Source organism: Polyodon spathula, chromosome 1 (genome assembly GCF_017654505.1).
Source record: "Polyodon spathula isolate WHYD16114869_AA chromosome 1, ASM1765450v1, whole genome shotgun sequence".
NCBI classification, from domain to species: domain Eukaryota; kingdom Metazoa; phylum Chordata; class Actinopteri; order Acipenseriformes; family Polyodontidae; genus Polyodon; species Polyodon spathula.
In genome coordinates this window covers 44768616-44786465 of record NC_054534.1, presented here as the reverse complement: position 1 = coordinate 44786465, position 17850 = coordinate 44768616, and the positions used below count along the sequence as shown (strand labels likewise).

At 45.3% G+C, this 17850-nt stretch overlaps 1 protein-coding gene across 1 annotated transcript in view; it reads left to right on the top strand.

The window, feature by feature from the left end:
- Nucleotides 1-17850, top strand: part of LOC121319222 (MAM domain-containing protein 2-like) — a 43802-nt gene that overhangs the window by 16558 nt on the left and 9394 nt on the right. The window contains exons 10-13 of the mRNA XM_041256430.1: nt 379-382; nt 771-969; nt 13312-13571; nt 14355-14439. Coding sequence (XP_041112364.1) covers nt 379-382; nt 771-969; nt 13312-13571; nt 14355-14439 — 548 coding nt within the window. The remainder of the gene's footprint in view (nt 1-378; nt 383-770; nt 970-13311; nt 13572-14354; nt 14440-17850) is intronic.

The window sequence follows — 17850 nt, the reverse complement described above, 5'->3', positions numbered from 1 at the left end:
AAAAAATGTAATGTCACGGCAAACCATATGGATAACTAACATTTTAACTTCTTACATTCTCTGCAATATTTTACTTTAAATATGACTAAAAAAAAAAAAAAAAAAAAACTTGCCAGGAAAGAAACTTTTTCCCAATAATGTTATTTGCTGTACAATAAGTTTTGGCTCTTTTTTCTTAGGTTGTTTTTGTATGCTGCCATACTAGTACAAATATTTGCTTTGTATTTCTTCCAGTATGTGTTTCACTTCCCATTTGAAAAGGGGGCTTAGCAGAGTTGTATGAAGAGTTGTCCAAGTATATATTACCACAAAATAGTAAACAGTATTTTCTGTAATAAATTTCTTTCCAGGATGAAGTATACTGCACTTGTCTGCTAGGTGGGTGGTTATTCATGTTTGAGGTTTTGAGAATCTATTACTTAGACTCCACTGGCAGCAACTCCCACATTCATTTATACCACATCTATTCAACCCAGCCCAATTCATATGGTACCAGAACTTGATGTGACAACAATGTCAGCAAAATCAAACACATACAGAGGAGTTTTCTAATGTATAATGTGATTTCTTCATGCATTCAGGGAACAGCTAATTACAAACCTTGTCTCTTTCGATGTAATGAATAGATGACATACACTTTCATTAAATTTAAAATATATATTTAGTTACATTACTTTGTACTAAGTGTTTGAGAATCAAATATCCTTTGAATTTGAAATTAATTGAAGCAGAAAATGACACACAAAAGCATTCTACGGAGATGAGAACAGGACTGTTTAATAACCTTGTATCACAGATTAACCTATCCTTTTACAGATCGGTTTTCCTGCCCTCCCGGTGAATGCGACTTTGAAGTGGATAACTGTGGCTACATACAGGATGAGAAAGACAGTAGTAACTGGATACGAAAAAGAGGTCAGACCCCAACATCATATACTGGACCCAATGGAGATCATACAACAGGGGTAGGTGAGTCAATTTTTACAGTTGACCTTACTATTGTTGGTATCTCATTATAATGCAGGATTCCAATCCAGGATTCGATTTCGGATTCGCCCCGAATACCTACTTTTGGAACAGGGTTCGGATTCAGCTGAATACTTATTTGGTGAACCGAATCCTATATCCACCCAGACGCACATCCATTTTAATACATCCCTCCAATGGTCTGACGTCCCCCACTCCGGCCGTCTTTGTGACAAACTGTCAGATGTGCAAGATATTGTTGAAGAATATGCTTTATTAAATTAAATTTTACGTAAGCAATGTGCTAATACAAGTTGAGCCATTTGGGAACTGGTGTGTTTTATTAAAATAATTTTTTAAAATAATTTAATAATTTTTTTTACTAATAATTTTACTATTTTGTAGCCTATTTGATATGTGTTACACACAAGGTGCATTTAAATCAACGTGGGTTTTATTTCGCAGGCAGATTCGGGTCACTCATCACAGTAATATTTTCCTCATAGCTCTCAGATAGGGTTGTCAACAGGCTCCAGAATCTCAGGACACTTTAAGACGGGTGTGGCAAATTGGTTAACAGAGTGCAGGCAGACAATTATAATCCAGGTGCAAAGTTGTTTAATGGTTTGTATGTCCAGTGTCTGATGGCAAAACAAACAGTAAACAATAAATGATTCTAAGCAATACAGCAGAGTGGATTATTAAAATTGAAATCCCCGAAACAATAGTCCCGTTATTTATACACCCACATGAAACACAAAACACATACACAAGTCTACAGTGATTTATTAGTGCTTGTGGCAAAGTGGCTAGTGGAGGGGAACAGGTATAACGGTGATGCGATGCAGGAGTGACAGGCAGACAACAGTTTCCAGTGACAAGGTGCTTTTATTTATAATCCAGGTCTGGTGACCGTTAAATAATAAATCCCCGGCTATACACAACAATGTGTAAAGCACGGGGATAGCAATAACACAGACACAGTCCCGAACAAAACGAACACACGGTCACCAGTCCTGGGTGAGTGCAGACGTGCTTGTGGTGGGTGAAGACACTGTATTTTGTGACGGTTCCGTGCAGTGGTGATCCGGATTGTGCTGACCCTGGTCGACAGCTCCGGATAGGTGAGTTAACTGTCTGGTGGTGCAAAACGCAGACAATTACAAAACAAACACAACAAAACACAACACGTAATTCTCTTTACAACGAGAGCTCCTCTCTCGCTCCTTCTCTCTCCAAGCGTTAACCCAAACGAAGGAAAAGACCAGCGTTACCCTGGCCCCTATATGTAATCCCGCATGATATCAAGGTAAACGGTTGCAGCTGCCTTATTACTTGCAGCTGCCTCTCGTTTATCTCTCAAATCAATACGGTCTTACAACAGAGTCGCGCTTCTTTCCAGGCTGACCCACTTCCCTGACCCGGAAACGAACTGTCAGGCCAGCCCTTCCAGATACTTCTCCTCCCGTTCTTTAGCGCCCTCACAGGTTGGGAGGAAGATTTATCACCAGAACTCATCTTTCCGTCACATATCCCACCGCTCAGAGTGGAGCCGAAGGAACACTCGGCTAAATCTACCTTCCCCATTACTCCCCCCTCCCGGGAAAAATAATCCGCATTTTGGTGGTCTTTCCCCGCACGGTGTACCATGTGGTACATGAAGGGCTGCAATGCCAGATACCACCGAGTTATCCGGGCATTGCTGTCCTTCATTGTGCTTAACCACTTGAGTGGGGCGTGGTCTGTGACCAGATCGAATGAGTGTCCCAGCAGGTAGTATCGTAAAGAGTGAGTAGCCCATTTAATGGCCAAACACTCTTTTTCGACTACGGAGTAGTTGCGTTCCCGAGGTAACATTTTTTTACTGAGGTATAATATCGGGTGTTCTACTCCAGCTACTTTTTGGGACAAGACTGCACCCAAACCTACATCCGATGCGTCGGTGTGGAGGATGAATCTCTTGGTGAAATCTGGAGTAATAAGAGTGGGGGCCTGGCAAAGTGTACGCTTAATAGTATCAAACGCTCCCTGACACTCAGCTGACCATTTAATTAAATTTGGAGCACTCTTTTTGGTGAGGTCGACTAACGGGTTAACCACTGTGGCGTACTCGGGGATGAAGCGGCGGTAATAACCGGCTAAGCCCAGTAGTGACCTCACCTGAGTCTTGGTTTTGGGGATCGCTGCATCAACCAAAGCCTGGATTTTGGTGACTACAGGTCTCACCCTTCCATTCCCCATTAAAAATCCCAAATATTGAGTCTCTGTTTTGGCAAACGCACATTTCCTCAAGTTAGCTGTCAGCCGGGCTGCCCTTAGAGACTGAAGAACGGCTGCAACCCTAGCCAAATGCTCTCGCCAGGTGGAGCTGTATATCACCACGTCATCAATATACGCTGCTGCATATTCATGATGTGGGCGTAAAACCTGGTCCATCAGTCTCTGAAAGGCAGCGGGCGCACCATGTAGCCCAAACGGCATGGTTTTAAAGTGGAACAGCCCTTCTGGTGTTGAAAATGCGGTTTTCTCTCTGGAGCTGCGGGTTAAAGGGATTTGCCAATATCCCTTCGTCAGGTCCAGAGTGGAAATAAACCTCGCTTTTCCCAGTCTGTCTAAAAGTTCGTCGACCCGAGGCATGGGATATGCATCGAACTTAGCAATAGCGTTCACCTTTCTGAAATCCACACAGAAGCGGTTGGTGCCGTCTTTCTTAGCCACTATGACGATCGGACTGCACCACTCGCTCCTGGAAGGCTCAATCACCCCAAGCTCGAGCATATCACATACCTCTTTGCGAACGCCACTTCGTCGACTTTCCGGGATCCGGTACGGTCTCTCTCGCACTGTGACACCTGGTGGAGAGATAATGTCATATTCAACTAAGTTTGTCCTGCCGGGCACGTCAGAAAAAACATCGCTGAACTCCTCAATAAGCTTACGCAGCTCTCTTTGCTGATCCGGAACCAATTGTTCCCCCATAGAAATCGCTCTTGTGCTCGGGGTCTCTGGACAGGGACCTAAATCATCCTCCATATTGCCTGGGGCTATAAATAAGACCTCCCTTGCCTGCCAGGGCTTTAATAAATTGACATGATAAATTTCACGTTCATTTCGGCGATCGGGCTGTCTAATTTCATAATTTACTTTCCCTATAGCCCGAATCACCTCATACGGCCCCTGCCATTTAGCACACAATTTCGATTCAGATGAGGGAAGTAGCAGCATTACCTTGTCCCCTGGTCGAAAGGTTCGAATCCGTGCATTTTTGTTGTAATGCTGCTGTTGTCGGTGCTGAGCCGATCTGAGGTTGTCTTGGGCCAAACGACCGACCAAATCCAGCCGATCTCGTAGTAGGAGCACATACTTCACTACATTTTTAGACGAGCCTTTGTGCTCCTCCCACCCCTCCCTCAGCAGGTCGAGAATGCCGCGAGGCTGCCGGCCGTACAGGAGCTCAAAGGGGGAGAACCCCGTTGAACTCTGCGGCACTTCTCTCACCGCAAAAAGGAGGTAGGGAAGAAGCGATGCCCAATGTTTCTGCTCCTGTGTTACAAATCGCCTCAGCATCGACTTTAAGGTCTGATTAAAACGTTCAACCAAACCGTCCGATTGTGGATGATAAACGGACGTCCTGATGGGACGTATTTTTAATATTTTGTACACCTGCTGTAACGTATTGGACAAAAAATTGGTTCCGTGATCCGTCAAAATCTCCTTGGGGATCCCTACTCTAGCCATAATCTGCGCTAACTCGGTGGCTATTGCAGCTGCACTAGTGGACCTCAATGGAACTGCCTCTGGGTATCGCGTTGCATAATCCACCACTACTAATATATGCGTATACCCAGAGTCAGAAGGTAGCAAAGGGCCCATTATGTCCATTGCAATGCGCTCGAACGGAGTGGAAATAATCGGCAGTGGGACCAAAGGAGCGGGGCGCACTCGACCTGGCGCTACTCGCTGGCAGTCTGGGCATGTGGCTACATATTTCGACACATCAGTATGAAGACCGAGCCAATAGAATCGAGCCAATATCCGTTCCCTCGTCTTCTCGGCTCCGAGGTGCCCCGCAAAAGGGATATCATGCGCCAGCCTCATGACCTCGGTCCGACAAGACGGGGGAACCAATAATTGTGTTACAGGCTGTCCTGTGCCCGCGGCTAGGTTTACCCTATATAGTAATTGCCCCTTTATACTGAAATGTGGATATACTAGCGGCCCAGCGCCATCAACATCCTTACCTTCAATGGACCGGACCTGCCCCCAAGCGTGCACCAGTGACGGGTCGTTCTTTTGGCCCCACACTAGGTCCGCGCTTGAGTACCACGGGTCCGGTATATTGAGAGGGGCTGGAATAACCTCTGCCCTAGTCGGCCCAGTAACCTGGCCCTCTCGGTCGCACTGCGTTCCCACTCCCTTCGACTGGCGTTTGTTACCATTACAGCACTCTCCCACCAGACCCCAGCCTTGTCTCAAAGACGCTCCCTCCCATTTCGCGGTCCGTCTCTCCTTATTTGTTTTTCTAGGACGGAAAAGAGGGGAAAACATTTCAGTATGAAAAGGAAACACATCACCAATCCGTTCCTTTTTCCCTTTTTCTGCCACGTTTACGTGTGTGGCTGAGACTGCCATTATTTGCACCAATTCTTTGAATTTTGGCCAGTCTCGGCCCAGAATAACTGGGTGCGGCAACCTTTCCGCCACCCCGACTACAAGGTGACGTTTTATCGGTCCTACCGATAAATATACTTTTAGGGTGGGGTATGCCGCCGTGTCTCCATGGATACAGGAGATGGCCACCTGACCTTGTGGCCGCCACGACATACCGCCCAAGAGAGCTGTCCTGATCAAGGTCTGCTCACACCCTGTGTCCACTAACGCGTGGGTTTTCACATTCCCTAAAACCACGTCAATCAGACAGGGCCCCTCCCAACCGTTTTCCCCCTGCTTACCCGTTCCAGGTGTCCAGTTGCATGCAGCCACGTCACACTCCATAGCAGCGGGGCATGACCTGGCCCTATGTCCTGGCTGGTTACACCTAAAACAGAGTGGAGGGACAGAGGGGGCATAGGTTAAATATCTGTCCCGCTGCTGGTAGGGCAACGGGGCAGGGGCAACACCTCTACCCCAGCTGGGGGCCATCCTCGGTCTCCATGGGGGGGAGGCAAGGGGGCCCAACGGGGTCGGCGGTCTGGGAGGTCTGGGTGCCGGGAACGAGGGTGATGGTGGTGGTGTTGGAGGAGAGGGAGGGAGAGGTTGGTTCCTGAGCAGGGCAGGGGCTGACAGGATCCCGACCCGGGCTGACGTCAAAGAGTCCTCAAAATCTTCGGCCAATTTGACCGCCTCCTCCAGGGTGTCAGGGTTGTGGCGCCGTACCCACGCCTGAGTTTCGGCGCCGACCACATGGCAGAATTGTTCCACCACAATGGCTTCCCCCATTTGTTGAGCGGTCTTCTTCTCTGGGGTCAGCCAATGGACCATGTGGTCGCACAACCGCTGTGCCACCACCCTGGGGCGTGTCTCCGGGGCTCTCCGGTACTCGCGGAACCGCGTCCGGTGGGTCTCCGCGGTGATGTTGAGACGACGGAGGATAGCCTGCTTGACTAGGTCATAGTCAGTGGCGTACTGGTCGCTCAGGGCTTGGTAAGCTGCCTGCGCTTCCCCGATCAGGCAAGGTCCTAGCTGGCTTGCCCAGAACTCCCGAGGCCATCCCGCCGCGGTTGCCAGCCGCTCGAACGCCACCAAAAATGCCTCCGGATCATCCTCCGCCGTCATTTTCATGGCCCGTGCCTTCGGGGCCGACATCAATGATGTTCCGGTAGGGGTCGCTCCTGCAGCAACGATCAGCCCTACCCGTTCAATGAGCGCCGTATAGCGCTCCTCCCTCCGTCTCTCCTCTGCATCCCGTCTGGTCTCCAGTGCCTGCAGCAACTCCGCCAGCGCGTTGCGGTCCATAGTCCCGTGTTCTGACACCACGTGTGGCAAAGTGGCTAGTGGAGGGGAACAGGTGTAGCGGTGATGCGATGCAGGAGTGACAGGCAGACAACAGTTTCCAGTGAAAAGGTGCTTTTATTTATAATCCAGGTCTGGTGACCGTTAAATAATAAATCCCCGGCTATACACAACAATGTGTAAAGCACGGGGATAGCAATAATACAGACACAGTCCCGAACAAAACGAACACACGGTCACCAGTCCTGGGTGAGTGCAGACGTGCTTGTGGTGGGTGAAGACACTGTATTTCGTGACGGTTCCGTGCAGTGGTGATCCGGATTGTGCTGACCCTGGTCGACAGCTCCGGATAGGTGAGTTAACTGTCTGGTGGTGCAAAACGCAGACAATTACAAAACAAACACAACAAAACACAACACGTAATTCTCTTTACAACGAGAGCTCCTCTCTCGCTCCTTCTCTCTCCAAGCGTTAACCCAAACGAAGGAAAAGACCAGCGTTACCCTGGCCCCTATATGTAATCCCGCATGATATCTAGGTAAACGGTTGCAGCTGCCTTATTACTTGCAGCTGCCTCTCGTTTATCTTTCAGGTCAATACGGTCTTACAACAGAGTCTCGCTTCTTTCCAGGCTGACCCACTTCCCTGACCCGGAAACGAACTGTCAGGCCAGCCCTTCCAGATACTTCTCCTCCCGTTCTTTAGCGCCCTCACAGGTTGGGAGGAAGATTTATCACCAGAACTCATCTTTCCGTCACAGTGCTCATGGTGTAAATAGTTATTTGTGATACAAGTGCAGTGCTCCGGAACGCTTTATCCATCTACTAAAGACAAAACACAATTAGAGACAAACATACAAACACCACAATATGGTTACACAAAACACTGGTCTTTCCAGGTTCTTTTCTCTAACCAAAACGAAAGAACAGATTATGTTACTTTGTCCCCTACTTATACCGTCACTCATGGCCTTTTGGTAAACGATTGCAGCCGCTCCTCCAGTCCGCAGCTGCCACATCATTTCCCTTCCGGGTTGATGAGTTAATGTACCAAAGCTCCGCCCCTTTTCTAAATGACCGACTTCCTTTTAACCCTAGGAACGAAGTTTCAGGCCAAATAGTCTAGGGTACTCTGTTTCCGTTACTTAGCGTCCTCACAGGTTGGGAGGGAGATTTATCCCCATGTATTATTGTCTTTCTGTCAAATATCCCACTGCTCAGAGTGGAGTCGAAGGAACACTCGGCTGAATCTACCTTTCCCATTACTCCCCCTCCCAGAAAAAATAATCTGTGTTTTGATGGTCTTTCCCCACACACTGTACCATGTGGTACATGAAGGGCTGCAATGCCAGATACCATCGAGTTATCCAAGCATTGCTGTCCTTCATTGTGCTTAACCACTTGAGTGGGTAGTGGTCTGTGACAGGAGCAAACGAATGTCCCAGCAGGTAATATTGTAAGGAGTGAGTAGCCCATTTAATGGTCAAACACTCCTTTTTGACGAGGGAATAGTTGCGCTCCCAAGGGAGCATCTATTTGCTGATGTATAGTATCGGGTGCTCTACTGACATGAATGCACCCAAACCAACATCCGAAGCATCGGTGTGGAGGATGAATCTCTTGGTGAAATCAGGTGTGATGAGAGTGGGGGCCTGGCAGAGTCTTCGCTTAACAGTATCAAACACCCCCTGACACTCTACTGACCATTTAATCAAATTTGGTGCACTCTTTTTTGTGAGGTCGACTAAGGGGTTAACCACTATGGCATACTCAGGGATAAAGCGGCGGTAATAACTGGCCTCACCCAAGTCTTGGTTTTGGGGATGGCCGCATCTACCAAAGTCTAGGTTTTGGTGACAACGGGTTTCACCCTTCCATTTCCCCATTAAAAATCCCAAATATTAAGTCTCTGTTTTGGCAAACACGCATTTTCCCAAGTTAGCTGTCAGCCGGGCTACCCTTAGAGACTGAAGGACGGCTGTAATCCTAGCTAAATGCTCTCGCCAGGTGGAGCTGTAAATAACAACGTCATCAATGTACGCAGCTGCATATTCATGATGTGGCTGTAAAACCTGGTTCATCAGTCTCTGAAAGGCAGAGGGCGCTTCATGCAGCTGAAAAGGCATGGTTTTCAAGTGAAATGGGCCTTCTGGTGTTGAAAATGCGTTTCTCTCTCAAACTGCAGCTTAATCTATCTAGTCTATCTAGAAGTTCGTCGACCCAAGGCATAGGGTAGGCATCGAACTTGGCAATAGAGTTTACCTACTGGAAGTCTACACAGAAGCGATTGGTGCTGTCTTTCTTGGACAGTATGATAACTGGACTACACCATTTGCTCCTGGAAGGCTCAATCGCCCCAAGTTTGAACATATCCCATACCTATTTGCGAACGCCACTTCGTCGACTTTCCAGGAGCCGGTAAGGTCTCTCTCGTACTGTGACACCTGAGGGAGCGATAATGTCATATTCAACCAAGTTAGTTCTGCCCTGGGCAAGTCAGAAAAAAACATTGCTGAATAAGCTTACGCAGCTCCTGTTGCGGATCTGGAACCAATTGTTCCACCATTGAAATGATTTTAGTACTAGGAGTCTCTGGACAGGGGCCTAAATCATCCTGTACATTGCCTGGGGATATAAATAAGGCCTTACTTATTTGCCGGGGCTTTAACCCTTTGCGGTCCTATGTCCGACCAGGTCCGACATTATTATTTTCCCTTTCCGGTCCAATGTCGGACCCTGTCTGACATTATCGAAAACACGTAAAGTACAGGTCTCTAGTCATATTTTCTCCAGAAAAAGCAAAGAGAACCATTCAGTGGCCGCGTGAGACCAATAGGAGCCGAATTAAACCAAAAAAACGGGCGTGTGAGCAATAGCCCTAGCAGCTGCACCACACAGAGATAAGCAGACATAAACAAAGGAGGTAGCTGCTTCCACATCCAGCGCTCAAAGAATATCACGGACATTTGCAGAGCTTTTTGAGATGTTATAGTAATAAAATAATGACTATCACATTATTGAAGAGTTTGGTGATAAAACAAGTGATCAAGAGATGATTTATCAGTATGCACGTCTATAAAGAGGTATGTGAAAAATAAAGCGAACACTGGGTGTGGCTTGGCTGGAGATGCAGTACTGATGTCACTTAGCATTGCAATGCCCTTTAAACCAGTTTTACTCAGAAAAAAATATTTTAAACAGTGCATGTGAAATAAACTGCGCGTGTGAAAATAAATTGGACCTGCCTGACGGGCGCTGAATAAATGGACCGCAAAGGGTTAATACATCTACATGATCAATTTCATGTTCATTACAGTGATTGGGCCATCTAATTTCATAAATCACCTTTCCTATAGCCCGAATATGGCCTCTGCCATTTAGCACATCATTTTGATTCTGAGGAGGGAAGTAGCAGCATTACCTTTCTCAAGTCAAAAGGTTTGAATTCATGCATTTTTGTTGTATTGCTGCTGTTGCTGGTGCTGAGCCGATTTGAGATTGTCCTGGGCCAAACGATTGACCAAATCCAGATGATCTCTCAGTAGGAGCACATGCATCACTACATTTTTGGGCGAGCCTTTATGCTCCTCCCACCCGTCTTAACAGATCGAGGATGCCGCGAGGCTGTCGGCCGTATAATAGCTCAAAGGGGGAGCACCCTGTCAAACTCTGCGGCACCTCTCTCACTGCAAAAAGGAGGTAAGGAAGAAACGATGCCCAATGTTTTTGCTCTTGAGTTACAAAACGTCTCAGCATCAACTTCAAAGTCTGATTAAATCACTCCACCAAACCATCCATCTGTGGTGTAATGTTTTAGATAAAAAGGTGTTTCCATGATCATTCAAAATCTCCTTGATGATCCTTACTCTAGCCATAATCTGCACTAACTCTGTGGCTATTGCAGCGGCACTAGTGGACCTTAGTGGAACTGCCGCCAGGTATCTCATTGCATAATCTACCACCACAAATATATGTGTATACCCAGAATTGGAAGGTAGCAGATGGCCCACTATGTCCACTGCAATGCCTTCAAAGGGGTGGAAATAATTGGTAGTGGAACCAAAGAGCCCAGGGTGCACTCAACCCGGCACTACTCACTGGCAGCCTGGGCATGTGGCTACATATCGACACATCAGTATGAGATCCTACCCAATAGAATTGAGCCAATATCCGTTCCCTTGTTTTGTCAGCTCTGAGGTGCCCCGCAAAAGGGATATCATGTGCCAGCCTCATAACCTCGGGCCGACAAAACAGTGGAACCAATAGTTGTGCAATATAGGTTTACCCTATACAGTAATTGCCACTTGATACTGAAGTCAGGAAATACCAGCGCCCCAGCGCCGTCAACATCCTTACCTTCAATAGACCGGACCTGTCCCCAAGCGTGCAGTAGTGACGGGTAATTGTGTTGGCCCGCCACTATGTCCGTGCTTGAGTGCCACATGTCTGGCATATTGAGAGGGGCGGGAGTAGCATCTGCCCTAGATGGCCCAGTAACCTTGCCCTCTTGGTCACACTGCATTCTGATCCCCCTTGACTGGTGTTTGTTACCATCTGAGTGTTCTCCCACCAAACGCCAGCCTTGTCTCATTAACTCTACCTCCCATTTTCTTATCCGTCTATCTTTATTCATTTTTCTACAAAAAAGGGGGAAAACATCACCAATTATTTCCCTTTCTTTTCTGTCATGATTTTGTGTGTGGTCGATACTGCCATTAATTTCAGTAATTCTTTTTAGTTTGACCAGTCTCGGCCCAGAATAATTGGGTGTGGTAGCCTTTCCACCACCCCCACTACGAGGTGACGTTTTATTGGTCCTACCAATAAATATGCTTTTATGGTGGGGTATGTCATCATGTCTCCATGGATACAGGAGATAGCTACCTGACCTTGTAGCTTCCATGACACATCGCCTAGGAGAGCTGTCCTAATTAAGGTCTGCTCACACCCTGTGTCTGCTAATGCATGGGCATTCACATTCCCTAAAACCACATTAACAGTACAAGGCCCCTCCCGACCATATTCTCCTCGCTTACCTATTTCAGGTGCCCAGTTACACGTCGCCATGTCACACTCCATTGTGGTGTCATATCCAGGCTTGGGTTTCGGCGCTGACCACATGGCATAACTGCTCTACTACCACTGCCTCCCCCATTTGCAGATTGGTCTTCTTGGCAGGGATCAGCCAGTGTATCATGTTGTCACCCAACCTTTCCGCAAACACCTTGGTGTATCTGGGGACCTTTGGTACTCCCTTAACCGTTCCCGGTGAATCTCCAAGGTGATCTTGAGACGATGTAGAATGGCCAGCTTCACCAGGTCGTAATAGGTGGTGCCCGCGTTGCTCGGTGCCTGGTATGCTACCTGACCCTCCCCAATCAGGCAGGGTCTCAGCTGGCTTGCCCAGAAACCCTGCGGCCATGATGAGGTGATGGCTAGACACTCAAATGAGACCAGGTATGCCTCTGGGTCATCCTCCGCCATCTTCTTCAGTGCCCGAGCTTTTGGGGCTGTCATTGTGGGTGCTGCTGTATGGTGTGGCGTTATTGCCATCCCTATCCTCTCAAAGAGCGCAATGTATCACTCCTCTCTTTCTTTCCTCTGCCTTCTGTCTGCTATCCAGCGCCTCCAGCAGCTCTGCCAGTGCGTTGCAGTCCATGACCCTGTGTTCTGACACCACACGTGGCAAAGTGGTTATTGGTGATATTGGTGTTCCGGGTTTGTGCTGGCCCTTGGCGACAGCTTTGGAATGTGTTAGCCATCTACTAATAACAAGACACAGTTAGAGACAAACAAACAAACACTCACGCTATGGTTACACAAAACACAGGTCCTTCCGGGTTCTTTTCTCTAACCAAAACAAAGGAACAGATTACGTCACTTCGTCCCCTACTTATACCGTCACTCATGACCCCTTGGTAAATGATTGCAGCCACTTCGCCAATCTACGGCTGCCACCTCATTTCCCTTCCGGGTTGATGAGTCAATTTACTGAAGCTCCGCCACTTTTCTAAATGTCCGACTTTCTTTAAACCATAGGGTACTCTGTTCCCATTACTTAGCTCCCTCACAGGTTTGGAGGGAGATTTACCACCAAGAATCATTGTCTTACTGCCACAGCAGAACCCATGAATTACCAAACCACAGCATTACCAGAAATCTCAACACAGTGGATTTGGAACAGATATTGTGCAGTGGTCTGGTACTGTTATGGTCTCATGGTGTGTGTATATGTTGAACCACTGTAATACAATTGACATGTCAAAATATTAAACTATTGTACCAATGTACTCAAGTACAGAGACATTGTATTACTATTGTGGTGCCATTTGTTAAAGAACCTGTGAGTTGTTAACCCGTCACCTAATGCTGATTTTTATTTTACCAATTTTAGGGTACTACATGTACATTGAGGCTTCCCCTATGATCTCTGGACATAATGCTCGCTTACTGTCGAATGAACTACGAGGCTTCTTGCATCAGCAGTGCCTGGTGTTTTTCTATAACATGTATGGTTCTGGGACTGGCCTGCTGAGCATCTATTTAAAGAAAGAAGGACAGAGAGAGGAGGTGTTGCTCTGGAGGCGCAGAGGAGAGCAGAGTATCTCTTGGCTTAAAGGCTTGGTGGAGTACAAGTGTGATAGGAACCATCAGGTCAGTAGCCTAGAATAGGTTTCGGCACATTGAGATCTGTTTTAAATAGTTTTAAAAAAATGTTTATCTAAAGAAAAGGAGTGTTGTGTACGCAGGGATCACGAGTGGCAGAACATAAAAATGGTTATTAAAACAAAAACGCTGAGTAGGAATGATTGTTTAATATTGGGTGAACTTTATCACTGTTCTTTTGTACCTGAAGATATTTGAACTTTCTGCCTATTAAGATGATCTCTCCAGTATAATTTATTTATGGGTTTGGTGGAGACTATACAAGCTTTTTCAGCTATTCTCTGACTTTAATGCATCGGCTCTTTTGTATGATGGCAGACTGGGATTGTGTTCATCAGTAGAAGGATAAATGTGGTCAGTATCTCCTGCAGACAAACGTGTCTCGCTGCCAAGCGGGAATACTCCCAAAAAACATGTATAGAATAATTAACAGGCAATCCCATCACAGTAGACAGCGAGTTGTTGAATGTTCTCTTGAATATACAGTGATAGGCTCAGAAGGACAGTGGCAGAGCAGCAACTAATACTAATCAGTGCATATTGCCCTTTTCTATCCCTGCATTGTTGCAGCACCCATAATAAAAACTGTACAGTGTTCAAATTATTCTGTCAAGGATCTTTAAATACTTAAGATGCACATTATCTAAAGCTGATGGGTTAGTGATCATGGGTTAGTGAGTGAGAACAGTTTCATGTCATTATTTTTTTTAAAGCAAGAAAAATAAATGATAGATCATCACATGGTTATCTTTTTTGTCACTTGTGCTGCAGATTGTCTTTGAAGGTGTCCGTGGAAACTCAATAAGAAGTGATATTGCGATAGATGACATTTTATTTCAAAAAGGACCATGTAAAGGTAATCATTTTTGACCACTGATTTTATGAAGAGATTCTACTTACCATCGCAGACAAAGCACTGGCACCCTGCGCTTATTATACCACAATTCAAGGTAACATTTAGTTTACTTTTTAATATAAAACAAGCAAAATAATGTTACTATTGTCATTAAATTGTTTATTAATATTTTTCAAAAACAATAAATTAATTTCAAATGAAGTACTGTTTTCATAACGGGGGGGGGGGGGGGAATCATAAAACGTTTTATTACAAATTTCAGACAAATATGATAATTGTTAACCATCTGGGCCCATTCTGTCTTGCATATTTCCTTCAGCTCAGCCAAATTGGGTACACAAGGCTTGGGCAGAGCTTCTTTCAAATCAGTCCAAAGCATTTCTATTGGATTGAGATCTGGTGATTATGAAGGCCATTTCAGGACTTTTATCTTCACTTTCTTCAAGAACTCCAGAGTTGACGTAGCTGTATGCTTTGGGTCAATGTCTTATTAGAAGTTGCCAATCAGCCTACTGAGATGGTATCATTGTACTTTGTAGAATGTTTTAATACATAGCCATGTTATTCAATCTTTAATCAGATGAGTGTCTCCAGTCCCTGAACTGCTAAAACCTCCATATCATAATTAAACCACCTCCATATTTAACTGTAGGTACATTTTCTTCATTGAAGGCTTTCCCTTTTTTTCTTCAAGCATATTATGGTCCCTTTTTGGGGGGAAGGTTATGTTTTAATTCCATCAGACCAGATAATTATGTTGAAGAATGCTTCAGATTCCTGTTCATATTTTTTGGCATATTTAAGTTTTATGAATTTACTTTAAAAGTGGTTTGGAGCGAGGTCTACGTACTCACAGCTCTTCAGTGTTCAGGCGTCTTTGTACAGTTCTTTCATGCATAGTTATGCTGATGCTTTTCAATCTTTCTTTAAGTCCTTGGCTGTTAATTTTGGATTTGTTTTTAGCTGCCCGGACGATTCCATACCTGCTGTACCAGTAATTTGCTTTGAACGTCCACTTCTTTTGAGCATGTTAGTTGATTTTTTTTTTTTTTTGTGGTACTTCTTGATTATTGCTGCAATTGTGAATTTTGTTATTTTTCTTTGATACTTTTCTGCAGCCATTTCCTTTGTTGTAGTTTTGCTACAAGTGCTTGAATCCAACTGAATCCAATTCCTTTCTCACTCCTTTCTCACGACCATCATCTGCTGAGTAACCAAAACATTTTTCTTCAATAGATGTCGGAAATAGTTACCACTTTCCTAGGTATTGACTTTATAATGCAGATTAATTACTGTGTAATGGTTTTTCAATCAGTTAATGTATTTTTAAATTAGTTTTATAACATGTTTACAGACTTGTAAAGGTGCTAATACTTTTGTCACAACCAAATGTTTGAAATTACTTAATTATATTATATATATTATATATATATATATATATATATATATAAAGATTGTGTGTTGTTAAATTGTGTATTTTGTGTATTTTGTGTTAAATTGTGTATTTTGGTCTTTTTCATATTAATTTAGTTGCTAATGTTCACTAAAAGTTTGTATTTAATGTGTTTTCTTGAATATTCTTATAATAAGTATAGGGTGCCAATACTTTTGTCTGCAACCTTTTTTCGTCAACTTCCTTTTTTGCATTGTGCTGTCACAATAAAATTATTCTTACCTGTTGAAATTCCTCAGGCTATACAGTTTTTAGTTGGGGTCAGAAATCTCAAACCATAGCTGGTTTGTTGTTTGTACAATTCTCAAACTTTAACATGGTTTTACCTTTTTAAAAAAGTAATTACCGTTGTTGCAAGACTTCTAACTTCTCATTGTAGAATTTTGATTGAACCTGTAAGAACAATTCAATAATTGATTATGTTTATCTGGGTCGATTAGTTGTCTTATTAATAATATTTAATTGACGTGTTGCAAGCATTGAGGATTTACTATGAACACACATTCATATGCAGACACAAAGAATGTTTAATCAACAGTAGTATTTTATAAAGTACACAGATAATAAACAGAAAAGTCAGAAAGTAAATCTCTTAGTCTCTAAGCACAAAACACAATTCAAACCTCTCACTGCACTCATGCTGGCTACCAGGCATTTGAAATATGCCACCACCTATCTCCACACACACAAACATTAGCTTACCTACCGTAAACCTGGTTCCCTGAAAGAGAAGATGGCCACCAAAACTTTGTTATGGGATACACTCCTGCCTATTGGTAAGTGTCTCTGAGCTCTTTCTATCAAAGTTGCCGATAGGCCCTCTTCCCTCGGTGACCCCCTCGGTCCCGCCTCCCGAGGGTACTTAACCTTCACGCAGGGGAGATTCGCTCTCTTTCGTGACGAAACTGTGATGTTGACCAAAGAGACCTTGTGGTTGGTGGCCATCTTCTCTTTCAGGGAACCAGGTTTACGGTAGGTAAACTAACGGTCCCTTTCAATTCGAAGATGGCCACCAAAACATTGTTATGGGAAATGTGTACCAGAGCCGTCGCGTTGGGAGAGGTCACATGACGTAGCCACACCTCTCATGGAATGTGCGGCTACCTGCCCAGGTGGGGGTAAGCCAGCACTTTCATACGCAGTCGCTGTCAATGCGACAGTCGCTGCTTTGAAAGGGGCTGTCCCAGGGTCCGTGTTCCAAGGCAGATGAAGAGCTGATCAGATTGACGCAGCGCTCTTGTCCTATCCACATAACATCTGAATGCTTGTACCGGGCAGAGAAGGTTCAACTTCTTATCTTCCACTTGTAGCAAACGGTGAAGGATGAAAGGACTCCAGTTCCACGGACTGATTCAAGTGGAAGGTTGTAACCACCTTGGGGAGAAAAGCAGGGTTTGCACGTAGGGACATCATCCCAAATACGCATGCAGGAGCTATGCACCAACAGTGTCTGCAGCTCACTAACCCGCTTTGCAGAGGTAATAGCCATGAGGAAGGCTGTCTTCATGGACAGATGCTTCAACTCAGTGGAGTATATAGGCTCAAACGGGGCCTGTGTGAGAGCGTCCAGTACAATCTCAAGGGTCCATTCCGGGAGAGTAGTCGCTGAGCGCCTTGGAGAAACCGGGTAGCCAGAAAATGCGTGCCCGGGGACACTGAGTCAACGAGGGCATGCAAGAAGAGTAGCCGCTAGGTAAACCTTCAGTGTGGAAGGTGATCTACCAGCCTCAAGCAGATCTTGCAGAAACTGCAAGATGACAGGCATGGGACAGGAGATTGGATCATAACCATTAGTATGACACCAATCTTGAAAATATTTCCACTTATAGGCATACAGCGACCTAGTAGAATGCACCCTAGCATTCTGCAGTGTACCCATGACCATGGGGCGTTCAATAGCTGGCACAGGGATGGAAACCAGATTCTCCTGGTCCACGTGGGGGCCACTAGGAGAACTG